Raw genomic sequence first — 22,756 nt, 5'->3', positions numbered from 1 at the left:
AGCGGAGCCATCTTGTCACATCACGCCATTTTGACACACTGGCCGAAGAATCGATTATACACAGAAAGACGCACGTACGCACACACACGCGCACGCACATACAAACGCAAACCTAAGCACAGAAAAACATACATACACAAAGCTAAAATCTATCATAGAGATAAAATAAACTTTAAAAAAATGATAACAAAAAACGAAAAACAAAAGAAAATCACCATCATTGTTTACAAGGTCATCCCACAAGTATAGAAACTCCCTTGCTTTTTTTTTTTTAAATTATTCTTCCGGAAAATCATCATTTACTTCCCCCTCTCTTTACTAACAAACTTTACCCAGCTGCAACAACTGATTCAATAAGCAGGAGGGAATATGGTCAGATGAAAGGACAACCAACCCCAACGCTGTTAGATAAACCTTCCTTTACGTAGACATATATACCTGAAAGTTTACTTGAAATTTCACGTAAGGATACACCTGAGTTTACAGTAGAGAATAATAGACCTGAAAGTTTACAATAGGAATACGTAGCCTGAAAGTTTACATAGGAATACGTCATCTGAAAGTATACAATAGAGAATAATACCGTTTAAAGTTAACGTAGGGGTTACATAAGTATACAGAGTGACGATAGTCCTAAGCTCTCCAAAAAACACCCGCGAAAAGAAAAAAAAATGGAAAAATTAAATAACCAAAATATCCTAGAATTTAAAATGTATCTCATGTGAAGTACAGCTTAACATATTGTGATTATAGGGATAAGGGGAATAGCTGATAATATGTGTGAGGGTTATAATGCCGTACAGTACTTCCTGTTCTATTTTTACTTCACCTTGCCTGTGGTTAAAATTGGCTCAATTGGTTATTGTTAGATCAGGTGTTGTGAATGGCGAAGACCTGATACCCGTGGCCTCAAGAGACGAGTATTATGGTCTTTCGAGGTTGGGTTTCCTATGGCCTCGGGGAAGGTCTCTTGCCTCTCGAGGATGGATATGTGACTATACGAAAGCTATTCCTGTTGATGTCAGTGGCCTTATTCTAACCCCGCGCGCCCAGGTTTACACACAAGAGAGAGAGAGAGAGAGAGAGAGAGAGAGAGAGAGAGAGAGAGAGACTTTCAAAATGATGCAAGAGATATACTGTATACTTGAATTATAGTGAGGTAGTGAGGTATAACCACCAGTAAGGCCACACACATCGACAATATCAGAGCCAAAATACCGTCTCTAAGTTAGTGGGTTGTGGACATATTTAATAATTATACCTGAAAAAAAAGTCACGATTCCCCAAAAATGATGACCATCGAGAAAAGACTGGACAAGCACAGGTGAAACCAAGATGCCACTGGCTTGCCCGCTATAGCATGGAATCTCGTCAGAGGAGTGGATAAAGAACTAGATAAACAGACGCAGAAATTTCGCTTTGAATAAACAGAGTCAATCTTTCATGCCCCGTCACACGCACCCAGACAGGCAGGACGGAGGCAGCGTTCAGTCGAAGCATTTTGGCCAGCCTGGACACCACACACACACACACATTTTCTTCTCTCGAGTATTTCGGTGAATGTTGATATGTAAAAGACGCGGTAGGGAGTGATGAGTTCATCCCTCGCTAATGATATCTCCATCCCCAGAACTTCTTCCTCTCCCTCTCTACTGTATACCCGAGGCAACTGAAGGGGTGAGAAGAGCAACGGGGTGCGTGTGGCTAGTTAGATTACATAAAGATGGGGTTAGGTTAGGTTAACTAAAGTTTCATTACGTTTGACTAGGTTGTTAGATGAGAACCATAATTATTAAATTAACTATTGTCATAAACACAGACTTGGATATCAACTACGAGTACAAAGAACACCTGTATAGTAACACCACCAAGAGAGTAAACATAGAGAGATAAGGTAAATATGACATCATGTAATAACCAAATTGTGATGTCCACCTAAGATACGTTGACAAGATTGGTGATAAAATACGCCAGGTGTCTCGTCGCTGCATATATAAACACTAAACTTGTGAACCAAAGATTTAAGTGAAAGCCTCTCTCAAACTGGTAGCCTCGTAAATGACTCCAGCGATAATTAAAACCAGTTGTAACTAAGACCAATCACCGATCTTCTAATGTATGTTTTTATATATTCAATACTTGATAAATATTTACATGTGGTTGACTTCTGTGACGATGACAAATACGTAAAGGTCAACCACAACATGATCCACACGTGTTACTGCTATCACAGAGACCTGGAAGAATTCGCAATACCATGAATATCAAACCTATACTGTTGATCATATACACATTTAAAAGACTATATACCTCATATTTCACCCAACATTTCCAATGCTCACTGATTTCCTCTTCATAGCGTGAACAAGAATGAGCCTCACACTTATAGTTACCACGAGGCTCGATGCAAATAGGTAAATAAATTGCAAAGTTAATAAATTTCCATCTTTCAATTTGAAAGTGACTCCTAAAGGCGTAAAATAAACCTCTTCCGTGACGTAGAACTTCATCTCTTATTCCGAGTGTCCTTAAGATGTATTTTCCTCCACGTTAACAACATGAAGATTAATTATATTTATTGAACTAGCCTATATAAACGCCAACACCTATTATATGTATACCAGATTTATGATCACGAAATTTCAAAGGTTCGTACGATACTTTTTCCCTTAGTTGACAATATATGGTAGTTTCCTTGCTATTCTGAATCCAATTTTGGTCGCTAGGATAAGGGTAAATAATTATGTAAGAATATTTAAAATTCCAGAGGTATGATCTTGGATAAACAATGAAAGACACGTAAACATATACTGTACACAAATACACCTCCCCCCCCCAAAAAAGACAGTCGCGTCATTATTTTCACTCTAATTACATTCAGAACTGTTAGAATTAGCGTATATTACTACCATCTTTCTACTAAAACACACACACACACACACACTGGCAGGTAAGCTACGTTCTTCCTACCTCTAATACGTCACCTGTGTTTACTCTTTAACGCCAGCGGGTTTAGTTTTTACAAATACTAATAAAAAAGAGATTCCTTTTAGTATCTACATCTGAAGTGGAGATTCGGAGCTTTTCTATATTTAACACCATTATGAAAGATTAAAATAAGCTTCGGATCACGTAAAGATTAGGCACCCCCAGCTTATTTAGGGGTTAGATTATGTTAGGTTAGGCGAGGTTAGGTTAGGTTAAGTTAAGCCTAGGTGTTTAATCATCGGGTAAAATAAAGTGAGGTGCCTATTCTTCACATGATCTTAACCTTGAACAAAATATGTATATAAATTATCTCTAAGACATATACACCTGAAGCTGCAATGACAACTCCGTTAATTATCATTAGGAAGTTTATGTCACAGGTAAGAGCAAGTCTGAGGGAGGAATAGTTTTACTATAAATGTCACTTGAGTAAATGTAAGAAATAGTTATATAATATTAACCCCCGCGTATATGTGTTACCGTAGAGTCGAACACAAGATACCTCCTCAGCCCCGAGTTAGGATAATCAGATGATGACGTTTTATCAGCCACGTCCAAGATCTTATAGAGAGGGTCATCTTCTCTGCCAACTTTCAAGAATATCTGTCCACTCCGTCAAAATGGGCTCACTGATGCAGCGGGCACAGCGATGGGCATGGCAATGGGCACGATACCATAACCCCCAACAAACGCATGGATATATTTACTGTTATTTTGTATCGGTCGAACACAACGGGTGTGTGGGTCGTACACATACAGTATGTCTCCTTATCCGTGTAAATTATCCATAGTGGGTAAAAACGTCAGTTGCGTTTCAAGGTTTAATAGGACATATATCCCTAATTATAATGAAACATATTATAAATATATACATGTGTTAATTAGTATAATATAGATCAAAATGCAGACTACACCGAGGTGACACTGTCAGGCCGACACCAAAGAGCTGGTGTTTGCAGACGTAACAAACGCATCCTAAAACGAGTTATCCCCCGCTGGTGTTTATAAGGTAAACAATGTTCTCTCTATCTTTAGACAAGATCCAGCATGGACCACTTTACTGCCCAGCGGGACTCCATGTTTCAGTCATACCTGTAAATCAAGAGGCTTGGCTTGTAAAAGTTATACTTGTGAAAATGCTGAAGGAGTCAATCTTCTATAAATACTTGAATAAGGCGACGAAAATATCAGAGTTGGGGTGTAAATAGTGAAGTGAAGGCTCCAGATGGCTGATACAATACTCCCATAAGGCTGTTAGTAAGGCCTGGAGAGGAGGCAGATGCTGTTGAGTGATCACCTCTGGCAAGTTGTAACTGTTACTTATCATCAACGTCTTTGAGAAACACTTAAGTAGGAGGGGGTTCTACAAGGACTATTTCTTGTACTACACGACATTGCCAGTCCTAAGTATTAGAGACAGTCATCTCATCTACCCTAAACTTTAGGTTCACTATCTTTTCCTGTAAGCTCAGCCAAGACCTATTAAGTTTTAACACGATACACATAACTATTTCCTGCTTTAGTAAACGTTTTATCACTTGAAGAATCGACCCAACCTTATTTTACCTGATGATTAGCTTAGGCCAAATTCAAAGCCTCCAGAATCACATGTTACCAGACTTCCTAAAGGCATGGTTAAACATACCAAGCTGAAAATTAGTTTACTATAAACTATTTAATGTATTATGTGTTATTCTATTTATTCTTCCAGGCTGAGAACAACAACCATTTCACTGCCAACAAAGAGCTTTGTGGACTACAACTCAATTATATTCTTATCTTAAGAGACTGATTATCTTGCTAGTATAAACACATACAGTATATCTTGGAGCTACTTCTACGATAAGGATTGTTAAGCTAGAACAGACCAACACCTGTGTTCTTCCCTGATTTAAGTGAATTATCTTCTCCCTCTAGTGAATGTGTGAGAGCAACATAATGAAGTCTGGCAGGTCAGCTGTCTTTATATCTAGCAGAGTAAACCATAAGAGTATCACTGCTCGCAGGACCTAAGCTCACATTTTCTTTTCTGGGATGTTGACCGGTATATTTTTTTTTCTGCGTGCTCGAGTTATTTCAGACACATTGCTCAGTTAAGACCACACACAAATAGGCTAAACATCCACGATGCAGCTCACATTTGTCGTAGCGCGAGTATGTTATTACGTTGTTTATCGTGACGCGAATAACTGATCCCCTTTGATAATTATAATACGCTTGTTGATACCCGTGAGAACAAAGTGTCAGTTGCTTTTACGAAAAGTAAAACTCCACATCACTTCGAGCGCCAAATTTGTAATGTCAGGTGACCTGTCTGCCGCAAGTGGAACAGTGTGGGAATTCTCGCCAAAAAGTGAGCATTAGGTAAGACTGGCGCCAAAACTACAGCACCATCTGGCGGTAACACGGCTGCGGTGGGCAGCCTTGCGTACATAATCTCTCCTCGCCTCCACAATGACAGGGTAAAAATGCGTCGTTTTATAAACGCAGACTATATTTAAAGGCAAGACCCTAGTGGCAATGTCGAAAAGCGACCACGAGTACTTTTTTACAACATAGGTTAACCTGACAGGGCCCTTACTGTACATTATCATAAATAAATAAAAAAAAATATCCACGGATAGCCTAATATAGTGTTACAGTTGGCCAGGAATAATTTCTAATTATTACCACCAAAGAATTCACAGAGGCTATATATTGCACCTAAACCTCATTTCTATATTTAGAGTCGAAACCTGGCCAGCGTATCATGAGTTCGCCAACTGAATTATAAAAAATGCTAATACTGTAGTAGGTAGTCCGTAGTCTCCTTGATATCACCACCTTACATTAACGTTCAATATAATTATTCTATATTTTAGTTCCTTTATAAGAGTCATGTTTGAGATTTTAAAATTGACATAATATTATTTTTGAAACCGGTGTGGGAGATTTATATAGAGCGTATATGGGCGTAAACCGATCGTCCAAACGGCTAACGAACCGATCAGTGGTGAAGAGGATAAATGTAAAGTTAAAGTAAAAGTAAAAATCAGCGTCATACCAAATTTGATCCCTACCCACCTACAGTCCACCCTCCATTCATTTTCTATACATCCTCCCCTTACTTCTATGCACCTACACACCCCACCCTCTCCCTCCCTGTCGTTCCCTACCGCTCCACTAGCCTTGCCAACAACAGCACCAGTTAGTTGAAACTTGATAAAAACAAAGTAAAAACGTGGATGCCTACGACCGTAAACTCCTGTTATAACCGAACAGTATTTTGAGAGGAAACTGTTGTAACGTTTCTGATGCTTTCCACCTGATGTTCGCTGTACTGTGTGAGAGAAAGAGAGAAATAGACAGAGAGGAGAGATAAACAGAAGGAAAAAGAGGGAGAGAGAGAGAGAGAGAGAGAGAGTTCAGTAAACCATCATTGGCTGGCCGACAGTCAATATTTGATGTGTTTATTTCCATTACCGAGACTGCATGTGTACCTGGGGTGGTCCAACCTTTCTACCTACATGTGTATACCAACCCATGTGTATCATCCCATGTGCACACGACCCCATGTATACCTGAAGGAGGCCCAACTTCCCGACACAATTATCTACATGTGCACACCAACACGCACACGACCATGTATACACTGCTTCCAAACACCGACGTCAAGACAGCTCTGACAAGCGCAAACTTGGCCTCAAACACCACAGCTAAAATATATCTGGCACAAGTGTATTCCAGTCATGTTTCTTTTACTTATATACTTACTTATGCATGTTACTTTTGTTACGTTATGTTACTTAATTTCCTTCGTCACTTCTGTTACTGACCTACTTGTTAATAATTTTTCTGGTACTGATACTAGTTAGTTTTATTACTTATGATTTGTTACTAATTGAAACTGTTAGTTTTGTTACTTTATGACTAATATTTAATTGCATGTATCGTGGCTGAAGAGACCTAAACGAAGCGCAGTAATAGATCAATGTCACCAACATCGGTAGCAAAATTAGCCGGGATAGCAACACCGCCAAACATACTCAGCCGTCTGTCTCGGTACTCTCGATCTGTTCCATGTTTTGTTTTCTATACGTTTTTGGGGCTGGGATTATCAGTTTAATGACCTCCTTACTTGACTGACTACCTGGGTGTTGTTTTATCCGAGCAAGGGATTTTTCCCCTCTTTGGGTGCGTCTCATTGTATTCGTTGCCAGACGTACGATTAGACTCGTACTTGCAGCTGTGATGAATTCTTGGTAATTCTTTATTAATTGTTGTGAATTCTAAGAAAGGAGTAATCTCTTATGCTTTTAAATGAACCTCGTATATAAAAGCACCAACATCTTAAACATTATATAAAGTGTATACCGCGGCGCAGGTAAGACACTTCTGTAACACACAAAGATAATGTCATCGTTCTTCTCAGTAACACTCACCACTTATTTTAATTTTTAAACTCTTAATACGACAGAAATGAACACTTTTAAATAATATTCAGTGCTTGATTTTTTTTGGTACACTTCTCTTCTACAACAAAGATATCACTGTTCGTTTAAGTAACATTCAACATTTCTTCTTTTCCACATTACATTGTTGGTGCACTATTCTCACACAAAGCAGAGAATATATTATGCATGAAACGATAAAAACCAAATTTAAATGGTGTTGAAGATTATTTTAAACAAAAATAATTTTATACTCTTGTGCAACAAGAAAATCGGGGGATTGTTTCCTGTTTAAAAGGTTAAGTTTCATCCCGAGTAAATGGTCAACTCTTGGCAAATGATTTATTTTTAATGTACGCTGCTCTTCCTTGTCAATTTTGTCATAAGAACATGAAGATAAATCTATAAAATAAAGAAATATCCCAGATTTAAATGTACGCTGCTCTTCCTTGTCAATTTTGTCATAAGAACATGAAGATAAATCTATAAAATAAAGAAATATCCCAGAAAATAAATATCAATATCCCAATTACCCAATGACCCTTTCAAATTGATGCCAGATATAACCAGAAGCATCGAGGGAATTTCAAAGTTAATATTTCACTCACTGCATCCACCTTCGGCATCTAATCCCTAAAACAGATAAGCAAGTTAGTGTTTATAAGTAATGGTACACATGCACGGACTTAGTTCTCGCCTCAATATGCACTATTTATTTCCAAGGTTTGAATCTTCCCGCCTTCTTTCAAGAGTAAACACGTCACTGAAAATCATAGACGAAGGAAGAAATCTATAAATATAAACATACTATCATACACACACACAAGGACTTTCATACACATATATACACTCGCAAGAACTCGCACTCATTTACCCCCTTCTGCTGTACCTTTTCACACTTACGGTTATTTTTCCTTGAGTAGAGCGATTAGCTGTCTTGTCTTGAGCTTCCGTCAAGTAAAAAAAAATAGGAATAAAAAATGTATAATAAAAAGACGTAAATTAACAAAGAAAATGTAAATAAAAACAACTACAATAAAGAAAATGAAAGAAAAGAAAAGAGAGAAAAAAAAAGAAAGCCCAATTAAACCCAATTTGTCACTATATAATCTCACCAAAGTACCACATTATCACGAATGACTTTGTATAAAACGCTGTACTATCGTCTCGGGGGGTATATATAATAAATAATTGTCGAGGTCATTTATAGGAGGAGTCTTGCGTGACCGAGGACGGTTGTAATTGGTTCATTAGTGATTTAATGTGACCTAGATATGCATTAGTATACGACCTTCAGATTAGTGATGTCATGGGTATAGTTCCGACATGGTGTTGTGTAGGAGAGAGAGAGAGAGAGAGAGAGAGAGAGAGAGAGAGAGAGAGAGAGAGAGAGGATGTGGGTGTGTGTGTGAAAGAGACAGCCAATCGTACATGTCCAACAAATACTCATAAACAGCAATAATAAGCCTTTAACATATTCAAATCCCATAAGGTGACACCAAAATGCAAATTATCATCACATTAAAAGTTCAAATAAGGTTAAAGACAAAAGAATGAGTCAAGCGTTGGGGAAAGTAACAAAAGAAGACAATTAAGACAAAGCAGGTCATCGCGTGTTCTCCCCATCAGGTAACAACAGGTAAGTTATTCCCAATTCATAAGGTATTTTCACGTTCATTAGCCAAACCAGGTGTTAAGTTATTCATTACTGACCTCTTTACATCTTTAAATTCTTACCATACGTATTCTTGACCTATTCTAAAAAAAAAAAACATTCAGGTAATATGAAACAATATTACATGAAAAGGGTAAAAATTACAAATATAATGGTAATATTATAAGAAAACTCCGACAAACAAAATGTAAAACCTATTTGATCAGAAAATTGGTAATATTACAAGGGAGGAAAAAAAAAAGTATATAATATTTCAGACCCTCCACCACCACCTCACCTAACTAGATAGTCTAAACTTTTCACTTCCCCCAAAATCAATAACAACACCCGATTCACCTACATCATTACAGTTCACCCAATGGATTAACACACATGCAATCTATTAACATTCTGTCTCATTGCTAAATAATAATGCCTTCATGTATATCTGAAGCCACTTTCTAATCATCTTTATATCTTTCTTTTTCTCTCCCTTCTCTCTCTATACTCACACAGGATGGTATTCACGTGAGTAACCCAGTGCTAGATTTGTGTGTAGATGATTATATGAACGTGTGTGTCAGGGTTTGTTACTGTGTTTGATGTTTGTGTTGTTTTGTAGATATGGCGTTGTTATGTTTATGCACACACACACACACAGTGAATTAGTCAAGCCACCTGTCATCTTCCTTGACATATCAACAATGATGGTCACGTCACTCAAGATATTAACAGACTCACAAGATCATTACTCACAGAGGTAGGACCATGCACAAGACACTACTGACTCACAGAAAAAAGACCGTCAGACATTTACTAACTCATGTAAAGTAAAATACGAAGACGTTTACTCACAAGACTCACACAATACAAAGGAACACATCTTAGTCTTTACCGTACGGTGCGCTAAAACTCAACAAAGAAAGAACCTAAATATTCTCCATAAATGCTATACTGTATTCTAATGCCTCAAACAGCAGTACAGAACAAGTTGTGTTTGAGGTTTTGTTTTCACTGCTGCGGCGGACGAACAGTGTGTATAGTGACCCTACGCATATTTTCTATCTTGCGTTTTATGTGATTTTTACTGCGCAAAGTCCGTAAAAAATATGCGTCAACGAATACTCTGGAATTGGTATCGAATTACAGACAAACACACAGCGAGAAAATGTAATTAAGTGTATTTAATATTTTGTTTTTCTTATCTTCCAAGTGATAAATAGAATAATGGCTTAAATTATATCCTAGGATGAAGAGATCTTGAATATCCAAATCAGATAAAATTTTACAGGAGTGACAGCACACAAGACCCGAGACAACAGATCCCATGTAGACACTTCACCTCCCGGGCAAGATGACAGACACACACACACACAACATATTTACATTGTGCGAGGCTATATAGACTGCGGAAACGTAGCAAGCTATTACAGTCAGAGGCAACAGCTTCATCCTTGCCAAGTCATCAGGGCAGATCAGACAACATTAAGGGAGATCATATTGTCTGAAGATCATGTGTGGTCCTGTGAGACAATTAGCCTAATGAAGCCCTGGATGTACTTGAATGCATAATAATAGTGTTATTTTATACAATACATCGAGACAGTTTCACCTAGAACAATGGCGGGTCCTGCTCAAGCAAGAGACCGACCTCCCTCACCTGAGACATAATTACACAGTTGCTGGCCTTCAGGTAAGTGAGAAAAAAGAAATAAAAAAATTTGTTTTATGTTCTACTTTTTTTCACTTTCGTCTATACGTCTGAAGCCGATAAGCAAAAAACAAAACAAAAACCAGCCTCCAGGGACCTAAAACCTCAACAAGGAAGATATTACACGAGTTAAGTCTAATTAAACAAGATTAAATCAGAGTAATTTCTCAATGTTCTTCCTCGTAGGCAAAGTCGCCCACCTCTAAAGTTCTGCTTGCCTCATCACGGCTATTTAATCGCGGCATCAAAGCGGCCACAGTTCTTATCGGTCATGATACACCACATTTTACTCTGCTGCCCTGACACACACATACACACACACACACACACACACACACACACACACATACACACACAGTCTCCTTGGCCGCCTTCTGGGATGTGATGTATAGCGGTGGGCTTCAAGACTGGTGATTAAATGCCACAGTGTATCATGTCTCTCGTAGCTGTCTCTCCCGTCTCTCGTAGCTGTCTCTCCCGTCTCTCGTAGCTGTCTCTCTCCCGTCTCTCGTAGCTGTCTCTCCCGTCTCTCGTAACTGTCTCTCTCCCGTCTCTCGTAGCTGTCTCTCTCCCGTCTCTCGTAGCTGTCTCTCCCGTCTCTCGTAGCTGTCTCTCTCCGCTGTCTCTCTCCCATCTCTTGTAGGTGTCTCGAGGTCATACATATCTGGCTTGTTTTACGGTGGGAGCCAGTGTCAACAACTGCTTGCTCCGCTAATTAAAGCTTATCTAATTTCTTTGATGAGCGAGATTAGATTTTGTATGTATGTATGTATAGCAGGATTGATTTGCTTGGTGTGTGTGTGTGTGTGTGTGTGTGTGTATGTGTGTGTGTGTGTGACTAAGCAGGTACATACGTGCCTCATACACTTCCTTGGTATCCACATGGACTAAAAAATATCCACACTTAATGACTATACTAATATTTTATAACTCACGAGTCAGTTTACCTCAGATGTTCATAATGTTTTTTTTTTAAGATCATCATATATCATCTTATTTACTGGTCTCCTCGAGGTTAAAGGAAGCGGATAATTAAGTTTCCTCCACTTTTATGTCGTAATATAACTCCTAAGTAATTTAAACAGTTCAGCTGAGAAAAACAATGGGCGCGTTAATATCAACACTATTTACATGAGCTGGGCGACAGGCTCACGACACACATTATCACCAGGTACATCACCGCTACACTTGCACCTCGATGTGCCGCCACCGACACTAGACTTTCCCGTTTGTGTTTATGAGCTGCGAGGGGATGAAATATGGGTTTAGGTTATGTTTTTTTTCTTTTCATAAGAGGGAGACTTTGTCTATATTTGGTCTCCCTTGATGACGTAGCGGGTGACGTCACAATGTTGACTCCTGAGCCACAAGGGGTGTGAGTGTCGGGAACTTGGCAAGTGCTGTTGCCTTGGTATATGTCTTCCTCGATATTTGCCTCGGCTAAGGTTCTCAAACACGTATGAATAAGCCACTAAGGAGACCTACAGTAGACTTATTGACTAATGCGGCGACACTAACTCCATACACCGAACTTATAATTGAAACATATCTCCTTTCCTTAAATGTTATTACGTACATAATACACTGTTTGTCTTGGTTCTAGGTCTTTAATAATCAACACACCTTGATGCTCCTTCACACTCAGTTGTTTCTAAGTTACTAAACTGATATAATAGTTCCCCTACTTACGCTGTTGGCTACGCTTGTATTAAGGTAATTTATGGTAAGTGATGAACAGTAAAGGTAAGAGGACTAGCCTTGAGGTACACCACTTGTGACTGTTTCTCATTCAGATTTCACATCGTTACTGTCAACCCTTTTGTATCCTGTTAGTTAATCAACAATTAATCCAATTTAAACTTCCACCCGATGTCTTAACCTCGTGTGGGAACCTGTCAAAAGTTCTGCTAAAGTCAAGGTATAGCGACAATAATTTTTAATCAACACTATTGTCAGCTGTTTCGAAAACGCTTGAAAATAAAAAAAAAACCTTGTCCGATGTGAAAGCCTTCTGGTAAAGTCATGCTGAGTCATTATTAATCAATTTGTGCTTTTAAAGGTGATTACGAATTGAAATTGGAATTAAAGTTTCAATCAAATATCCCACAATTGATATTAAACTAATTTGACCAACAGCTTGTAGTTAAAATATATCCACAATTAGATATACGAGAACCTGTCTAGTTGAACTATTGGTCTGTGATGTCTGTCAGGATATTGTTGAATTTACGCAGATAATTATACAGTAGCTTGTTCGGAGAGGTAATTCGACGGAGAAGTCTCGGATAATAATGACTTTCTTTCGATATATGCGTGAAATTGCCCCCCCACACACACACACCTGTTCTGTACTACTTAGGAGTGGGGAGAAGCGAGGCATTTTCCCACATAACATAGCGCAACTGTCACTAAACAGTTTCCTTAAAATGAATCTTCTCCCTCACCTCCTCCATCACCACTCTTGACCTTGTTCGAGGGAGGGAGGGACAGATGGAAGGAGGGAGAGAAGTAGAGAGGGAGGCAAGGGCAGGGGAAGATGAGAGGATACAGAGGGGGGGGGAGACGCTGGTATCATGGCATGTCATAAATTATGTGTAGTGAGTATATCTAACAGGAGACACGCCACGCCTCAGTGAAAGTGCAGGAGGACCACCCACCCCTCCCCCAAGCACCACCTCCTATCCCTCGCTTTATTTATTGACAGACCATTGAGTTCTTGCCCCGGGTGATCCCTCAACTTTAATTTAATTTTATTATTTTCAGATACAATAATACAGAAAGTTAAGATATATCAACTGAATTTTATTATTTCAAATACATTAATATAGAAACACATATTAATGAAGGTAAAGGGTGAGCGATGCTAATGTATTACTACGCTTCAACAACTGACGTCTTTTAAACATATTCTACGCTAGTAAACACAACAGTCATCAACAGTGGCAACATTAACATTTAAATAAATACAAGTTTAAGTAATATGATATTCGTTAAGCTTGTATAAAAAACAAATTTCTCTCCGAAGTATCAGTAGAAATAAAGACTAGAGTATATACTTAGGATTTTTGGCCAAAAATACTTTTTTCTCTCTGAATTAAAATTTAATGTGCCTAACTATTTAAGTACATGCAGAATAATACACAAGCACCAAGAAATGACCTCGAAATCCCATAAGTGGCGAGTAATTAGCATTGCAAAAGTAATTAAAATATTCTAAGAATCATTTGAACATTTTCTAAAAGCCATTTGAACAAGTTATAATCAAGATATCAAATTTTGGTTAACAGATCCTTAAGCAGCACATTCAGGAGTACCTATACTGAAATTTTGAACAAATTCCATTTTTTGGCCGAAATTGACAAAAATTGTAAGTCTAAAGCCTTAAAGGATTTTTGGCCAAAAATACGTTTTCTCTCTGAACTAAAATTTAATGTGCCTAACTATTTAAGTACATCCAGAATAATACACAAGCACCAAGAAATGACCTCGAAAACCCATAAGTGGCGAGTAATTAGCATTGCAAAAGTAATTAAAATATTCTAAAAATCATTTGAACATTTTCTAAAAGCCATTTGAACAAGTTATAATCAAGATATAAAATTATGGTTAACAGATCCTTAAGCAGCACATTCAGGAGTACCTATACTGAAATTTTGAACAAAATCCATTTTTTGGCCGAAAATGACAAAAATTGTAAGTCTTATGCCTTAAAGGATTTTTGAGCAAAATCTAATTTGGGACGAAATGCCAAAAATTGTAAGGCTTACACCTTACAAAATTTTTGACTAAAATATGCTTTTTTCTCAGAATTGAAATTTAAGCGGCTTAACTAATTAAGTACTTTCAGAATAACACACAAACCCTAAATCACACCTTGGAAACCCATAGTTGATGAGTAATTGGCATTGAAAGATGTCGCTGTCAATAATTACCTATCCATCTATCTATTACTCTAGACATTTTACTTGTCAAGTTAGGTTAGATTCGGTTAGATTGAATCAGTCACACAAATAACCTTAAAACCCGGGTGACGTTCCTGTCTGTGATCAGCTGGCTCAAACACCTGTGTTCACCTAGCCACAGACCCAAACTGCAACCTCGAGTAAGCTCACCTCCCACCAAGAATCTGTCCACCATGGTTTATCATATTCTCACCTTGGTGGTAGGGGAGCCGTGGGTGTCAGGTACTCAGGTGTGATCCAGGAACAATTGGTGTCATACTTCCGGTGTTAATATACCACCTGGGTGTGATACAGGTAGATCCATATTATTAAGAGTCTAGTTTGTAGGTCTGATCTTTAACATGTCTGCCTGTGGGAAGATATGAAGTTAAGTTTGAATTGTAGCTTGAGAGAGAGGGGGAGGGAATGAGAGAGAGAGAGGGGGGATAGGGAATGAGAGATGGAGGGATGGAATGAGAGAAGGAGAGGGAGGCCATGAGAAAGAAAATGCGAGGAGAGGGTGGCAATGGGAGAAAGAGAAAATGTAGAGGGAGAGACCAAAAAGAAAGGGATAGATAGATACATTGAGGAGAGAGAGAGAGAACAAAACACACACACACACACACACACACACACACACACACACACACACACACTCCAACTGTGATTCTTTTACAGAATCACATAAACAAAGAAATATAACAAACAAATAAGCAAATCAAGGATAAGTAGAAAGATAACCAAAACAAAGAATCAGATAGAGAGAGAGAGAGAGATGCAATCATTACAGATGCAGTCAACATTGATATGATTTGAGTCACTGATTGTTTGACTCCTGTGGGGCACGTTGGATGAAGGAGGGAGTATTGGGGGAAGGGGGGGAGGGAGGGAGAAGGAGGGTGTATTATTATTAAGAAGCTTGAAGGGGGGGGGGGTGAGGGCAGTGGACAATCATAGTAACATGTACAATACTATTATCACAATAGATTCGGAAACACCGGTAAGAAGCATCAACACAAGAGCGGGTTTAAGTGGTAAGGGTTCAGTCACTTATACGCGGTGACAAGTGTCGTTATGGTGATGGTGGCTTTACATGATATAAATAATGTGGAAAATTTGTAAAGCCTAGTCGGGTTATTTATAAATTGTCTCGTTTCATCACCAGGAAGGAAGGAAAGAAAGTCGGAAGAAAGGAAGGAAGGAGAGAAAGAAGAAAGTAAGAAAATAAAAACACTAAAACAAATTCCACATAATAAGTTAAAATATACCAAACAAACTCAACGAAACTGTTCTAATACACAACTACTGTTACCTACTAATTGTTAATAAAACCTACAGAATTTTTAAGATTCAAAAATAGAAATAAATACTAAAAACTTATGAGAAAATTAAGAAAAACCATAAACAATATTTTCACGTAAATCAGATAAGATATAAAACAAAATCTAATAAAAACAGTCTCAAGGTTTGCTCAAGGAAACTCATACTATTTCTGGATGTGTGTTTGTATGGGTTAACTCGCCTCTCTACATCCACGAGTCTAATTCAAACGCGAATTGGTAACAGGAGAAAAAGAGAGAGAGAGAGAAAAAAAAAACTGAGGTGTGAGGCAGCCTACATGTTTCTGCCAACTTGTGCCTAAAAACGATATCGAATACTGGCGGGGTAAACATACAAGCAGACGATTATACTCACCAAACCTGACATATAAACACAGAGTCAAGTATTAAGAATGTTTCGCCTTCTCGGTTATAGAACAAGTGAATCTATTTCAGGGAGGTAAACAGCCATGGAGCCAGATTTCTTTTTCGTCGACATTCCTGAATCCGATTGACCCTACAGCCTGACGTTAGTGATTTACTGAGTAGACTAAAAGATTGGATTTGTTATAATTGGAGAGAGAGAAAAGGAACAAGAGGTGATTACGTGTATAAAGAGTTTATTAAAATATACGTGACCAAATGTTTTTATTATTTATATAGTTTGTTTAAATATATACCAATAGCTATGATACTTTTTATTTATTCAGTTAATTTAATTATTTAATACGAGACTATAAACCTAGTCACTGAGTTATAAAACACATCATGAGGACCCAGTAGTGAGCCAACTGGGTCATGACGTCACGGAGAATAACATAATTGAATACAGTTCTCCCGCTCCCTCACCTACCTTCTCTCACACTCCACCATCTTCCCCCTCATCTATCCCAACCTTGTTCTTTATCCGTCCTTATCCTGTCTCTCTCTCTCCTTCCTGTTCCCTACTCTCCATCCTCCTCTCCACCATCCTCCCCCTCTTCAGTCTCCCCCATCCCCCCTTTTCTTTTCATCCTCTCCCCTCCCGCTCTCCTCCCCCTCACCATCAGGTTATATTACTTACCTCCAGGTGTGGATGAGGGAGTAATGTGGATAATAATTAACTACGACAGATGGAGCCAAGTATATTCTCTCTCTCTCTCTCTCTCTCTCTCTCTCTCTCTCTCTCTCTCTCTCTCTCTCTCTCTCTCTCTCTCTCTCATTATTTCTTTTTTCTTTCTCTCGTTCTTTCGCATCATTTTGTCCTCTATCTCTCTTGTTTCTCTTTCTGTGTGTGTATTTTTTTCTTTTTACTTTGAGGGAGAGAGACAGAGAGAGAGAGAGACTTCTTTACAATAATCTTTCACACTCACTCAATATATTATAGTTGGGTTATTTCAATGATAAACAACGCCTTACATCTTGTCAACATAATACATCAAAATCAAAACTTTCCAGGGAACACTTTTTAAGAGATCATAATAAGGAGTTCACAGTTAGCACGATATTGTTGGAACCTTTGTGTGTGTGTGTGTGTGTGTGTGTGTGTGTGTGTGTGTGTGTGTGTGTGTGTGTGTGTGTGTGTGTGTGTGTACGAGCGTAAGGTTCAGTCCCACACCAAAATAGAAACTTGGACAGGTATTCAGGTGTGTTAATGAGATTTACGCAACACCTTTAGATTGTAGTATATGAAATGTAGGCGTAAGAGTTTTAAATGTTGGCACGACACATGACTTCGAAACCCACAAGCATACTATAAATGACTTCTACACACACACACACATACACACACACACACACACACACAGACACACACGCACACATAATGGCTCCAAAAACAGTATCGTGCCAACTCTGATCCCCTGATATGAGATTTGTAATAGGATTAATTAAACATTTATCCCATGATTGTGCAATGAAGCCTTTGTCAAGAGCGTGAAGGATCTCTTTGATTACTGACGGGATGGACACAGAGACAATAGAGGGTGAACTAAAGGCCTCGTGACACTGGCTAATGCGTGCTAGCTTCAAGAACGAGTGAGTGAGTGAATAACTGACTGACTCTCTCTCTCTTACACCTTCAATTGAGATGAGAAAAAGATTCAGTAATCCGTTCGTTTATATTTTCTCTCTCCTTCTCTCTCCCCCTCCTCTTCTCCCTCTCCCTCTCCCTCTCTTCCCATTCTTTCTCTCCCTTTACTCCCCCCCCTCCCTCCCTCTCCCGTCCTCCCCCGGGTGAGTCATATTAATAGAACACTTCCATTCATCACAGTTATTTATATTATAGTTACTGCACACGATGATGTATTATTGTGTTTGGTTAAGACCATCTGTACAAACACACACTCATACACACATACACGGACACATACTCATAAACACAAATTTACTTACACATACTCATACACACACAAACTTACACATACACACGTAAACAAACTCTCTCTCTCTCTCTCTCTGTATCTCTCTGTATAAAAATTACCATAATAACATTCATTCATCCCAAAATACTCTTCAGACACTCTTACCTTTCTCTAATTAATATAATATATACCTAAAGTTTATCAATGTAAACAAACCCCCCCCCCCCACAAACAAAGAAAACACCTGAACTCAAATAACACCTGAGACATATCACCAAACACCTTCCAATTAACACATGACAAGGTAACAAATATCACATGACATAATTTTTTTCTTTCATAGGTGGTGATGTAAGCTAAAGGCACCGCCCTTCAGTAATACCAACGACACTCCCCTCTCGCATTGTCAGGTAAAGTGAGGAAAAAGGTGCGTGAGAGGTGAGGGGAGAATGGGGGAAAAAATATATTAAAACAGGTGAGAGAGAAACGACAAGGTGGACAGGTGTGTATTTGTGTTTGTGGCAGGTGTTTGTTGGTATGTGTCGTCTCCTTGTTTGTTGGGGTAGAAGGAGGTTTCAAGTACCTACCTTACCTTACCTTACCTACCTATACTTACCTTACTTACCTATACCTCTACCTTACCTTACCTTACCTATCTATACTTACCTTACTTACCTATACCTCTACCTTACCTTACCTTACCTACCTATACTTACCTTACTTACCTATACCTCTACCTTACCTACACCAACCTATAGATTAATATACCTTACATCACCACTACTACCACCACCACATTGACTCTGTGTGTGTGTGTGTGTGTGTGTGTGTGTGTCCCTCGCAGATTCTGTTTCCTTTACGCATAATCTCATCCACTAATTCGTGCACTCACTCACTCATTACGTATCAAGAACTTATCACGGGTAGTGGGTCAGTTAGTAGGAGCAGATGTCCAACACCACTATAAAGAGGTCACACAGATGTCAACAAATACACGTGCTCATGTTCACACTCTGTGCTATAGACGGGGGAACCCTCACCTGTGTCATGGAAGATACGATGCGCTTTTTTTTCTACAGGTATGAGTATTTTGATCATTTGGAGGAGTTAGGTTAGGTTGTACGAGTTTGTTTATGTATAGGAATTATGATGTTTTGTTCCCCACATTATGTTAAGATATTTAATGATCCATAAATATACCTACATACGCACGCATCTCATTTGCATATACGAGTACACACACACACACACACACACACACACACACACACACACACACACACACACACACACACGTGTTCCCTGTCTCATTTGACAACATATATCAAGATTGAAGTTTTTGTCACGCCCACTATCACCTCAACTCCGCTCATCTGTATAACTGTACACGTACATCTGAGAGCTACACACACACACGCACACACGGACATCACATCACCCGTGTTGAGTAAATCGTTCCGAATGAGAAAAGTTGTTGGCTATGTGTGAGGCGAGGCGGAGGCTGACTCAGGAGGACAGGAAGAAACAGAGACGGTGAGGGTAGGTTATGTCAACAGTGTCATCCGCTTGTGATGGTCGGGCAGGAGAGTGACACTCGCTCATTCGCCTGCCTGTCTTTTCAGAGTTAAGTGTCATTCTCAGTATTCTAGTGTATTTGACGCACGAGTCTTTCTTATGGGATTTGTCGTAACTCTCAATGTATTCTGCGTCGTTTAGATTAAATATTATCAATAATTTTAACACCTCTGGTCACTGTGCTTGAACTGAACGATGTCAGATGAAGATTTTAATTTACCCCTTATGACACATCACCATTTTTGTCATCTAGTGCAGCAAGAACCGAGTTTCCTGGTATAGTCAATGTTCATCTTGTTTGTTTATTAGTGTCAAGGGTCAACAAACAGACAGACACACACACAGGAGAGACAGGGAATACTTTGTACCTTTATAGATGTTGTTCATTCTGGGTAACAAGGTGAATCATCATCAGTTTCTGTGAACAACACGACACAAAAAGACAAAATGGCTTCTGGGATGAATGAACTCTTTCTTCCTGGTCATTGACTCTTTAAAACTAAATACAGAACTAAAAAAAAGACCTCATTAGTTACTCGTTGACTCTTAAGACCAAACAATTAAGAGAATCACTTAACCAGTGTGGCGGATATAACACAACTATAACGTATATGCTTAAGATTCTCGAGGCTAATAATTAAGTGAAATTATCTTGACAACCTCGCGTGTTATCTTTCACCTGAGCAGACAAGTATTTAAACGATTCTTTGATGGTATTTAACTATTTTATTTAACATTTATTAGAGGAATTAACACCATATTCTAACATCACTGGATTAGGAATTAAAAATTTCGTGTAAATGATACCAGTGTACATATACAAACAATAGCAATGGTAGCGTTCATTTGTTTATTTTTTCACTTCCTTCCACGAAAAAAAAGAGAGAGAGAGAGAGAGAGAGAGAGAGAGAGAGAGAGAGACCCACACTATCCTACACACTTGAAGGAAGGGAGGCCCATTAGATACGTAGACAGATAAATACATAAAATATGAAAATAATAAACGAACACATACGGATGAAGAGGTACACAAACACCTGAGTTGGAGCAGGAAACATACTTGCCAACGTCATTAGAGTCACACACACACATATACTCAAGGTAAGAAATTGGTCTCTGATGCTTGGCGTAGGAAGAAAAAAACAAACAAGATTAATCAGAACGGTGTGGAACGTCGACTTGGTTAATGGTTAAGTCTGGTGGCTGCCATTGCTTGAGTGTGATGATGAAAGGTGTGGAGGAGGGATGAAAGAAGAGGGGGTGTTGAAAGCATCAGATATAAGTGTTTTAACTCTCACTCTCTGTCGAGTTTCATCTGTTTTTTACTGACATAATAATCCCACGTTGTGTTTGATATAAGTTACACAGACGTTTTCAGCATTATTTTCTAGTTTTTATTTTATTTTTTTTTAAGTTTTACATAATAGACAATGACAGAATCTTACGGAGTTGAGATTATCTGCTTGTACTTTCTCTCTATATCTCTTACTTTCACTCTGTCTCTCTCTCACTCACTCTGTCTCGCTCTCACTCTCTCTCATTCTCTCTGTATCTCTCTCACTCTCTCTGTATCTCTCTACCACTCTCTCTATCACTCTCTCTGTATCTCTCTCTCTCTCTCACTCTCTCTGTATCTCTCTCACTCTCTGTATCTCTCACTCTCTGTATCTCTCTATCACTCTCTCTCATGTAACACTGGGCGTAAGATCATCCGTCTACACTCCAGCAATGCTCTTCCTCTCTTTAAGTACTTCCTTGTTTACATTTTGTTCTTTTATCATCTTCCATACCTGAGTCTATGTATATGTATTTCCTTCCTTAACTCTCTATATTAATCCTTTGTCATATTCTTAAGCTTTGAGTTGGTATATTTGGTTTCATTTACATTGTGTTTTTTAACTTCCATCAAACCTCAATTCTTCACACTCCTCGATCCTCCATACTCCCGTTAGACACTCCTAAATCTTTCATACTCCAGCTAAACACTTTACGATCCTTCATACTCCCGCCAGACACTCCTCGATCCTTCATACTCCAGCTAGACACTCCTCGATCCTTCATACTCCAGCTAGACACTCCTCGATCCTTTACACTCCTGCTAATCCCCTTAAAAGTCGAGAGGTCGGGTACTCTCGCCTCACATTTCACACTATTCTTTCCCTGGCATCAGCTGTATACATATATTTAAGACGAGAAACTATACGAGCAGCAGAGGCTTGAGAAAATTGTCCCAACAGTATATCATGTGATTCAGTGGTAGTCCTCCTCCCTTGATATCATCCATAGATATAAATAAACATGCAATAAGTGGGCCAACACCTCAGAAAACTAACTCCCATTTTGACGTTTCATTCTTCGGCTGCTGTCCTCACTATCAGTCAGATATAATCGACCCGGGAGTTGTGAAAATTGACACAAATTAGACCATGATTCTTCGGCTGGTCTTCCTTGTCAACCTCTATACTTATACATCGAAGAAACAAACGCCTCATAACTCTCGAAAAGACCGACACAACAACTTGACATGTGACTGGGTGTGTGTTGGGCACCCCGAGACGCTTCTGAGTCATAGTGATCGCCCCCCTCCCCCTGCAGCGTCTTCTCCAGGAGCGGCACCATTATCAGCTGTTGCCGCACCATCACCCACGTTGTGTCCATCATCACTGCGTGGCTGCCACAACATAATGGTCGTATACTGTCGTTAATATCTCACTACCACCTGTGTGTCCACAATAATATGGTCACACATACTGGTGTTTATACCTCGTTCTCACCTTCCTGAAGTGGCTGACGCCG

The 22,756-nt window shown here is 38.9% G+C and overlaps 1 protein-coding gene across 5 annotated transcripts in view; it reads left to right on the top strand.

Annotated features, from left to right (window-relative positions):
* The window catches only part of LOC121869379, a 61,125-nt gene that overhangs the window by 5,668 nt on the left and 32,701 nt on the right, over positions 1-22,756 (top strand). For 3 of the 5 annotated variants that reach the window (XM_042370729.1, XM_042370728.1, XM_042370730.1), the window contains exon 3: positions 9,589-9,600. The exons of 1 other annotated variant lie outside the window; for it this stretch is intronic. In XM_042370729.1, the coding sequence (XP_042226663.1) occupies positions 9,590-9,600 (11 nt within the window). In that variant the 5' untranslated portion in view covers position 9,589. Of the gene's footprint in view, positions 1-9,588; positions 9,601-18,728; positions 18,796-22,756 lie in introns of all 5 variants that reach the window. One more of the 5 variants, XM_042370732.1, reaches the window with a different exon arrangement.

Source organism: Homarus americanus, unplaced genomic scaffold (assembly GCF_018991925.1).
Source record: "Homarus americanus isolate GMGI-L3 unplaced genomic scaffold, GMGI_Hamer_2.0 scaffold36734, whole genome shotgun sequence".
In the NCBI taxonomy this organism is placed as follows: Eukaryota; Metazoa; Arthropoda; class Malacostraca; order Decapoda; family Nephropidae; genus Homarus; species Homarus americanus.
The sequence above is the reverse complement of the archived record's forward strand: the minus strand, read 5'-3'. Positions and strand labels throughout refer to the sequence as shown.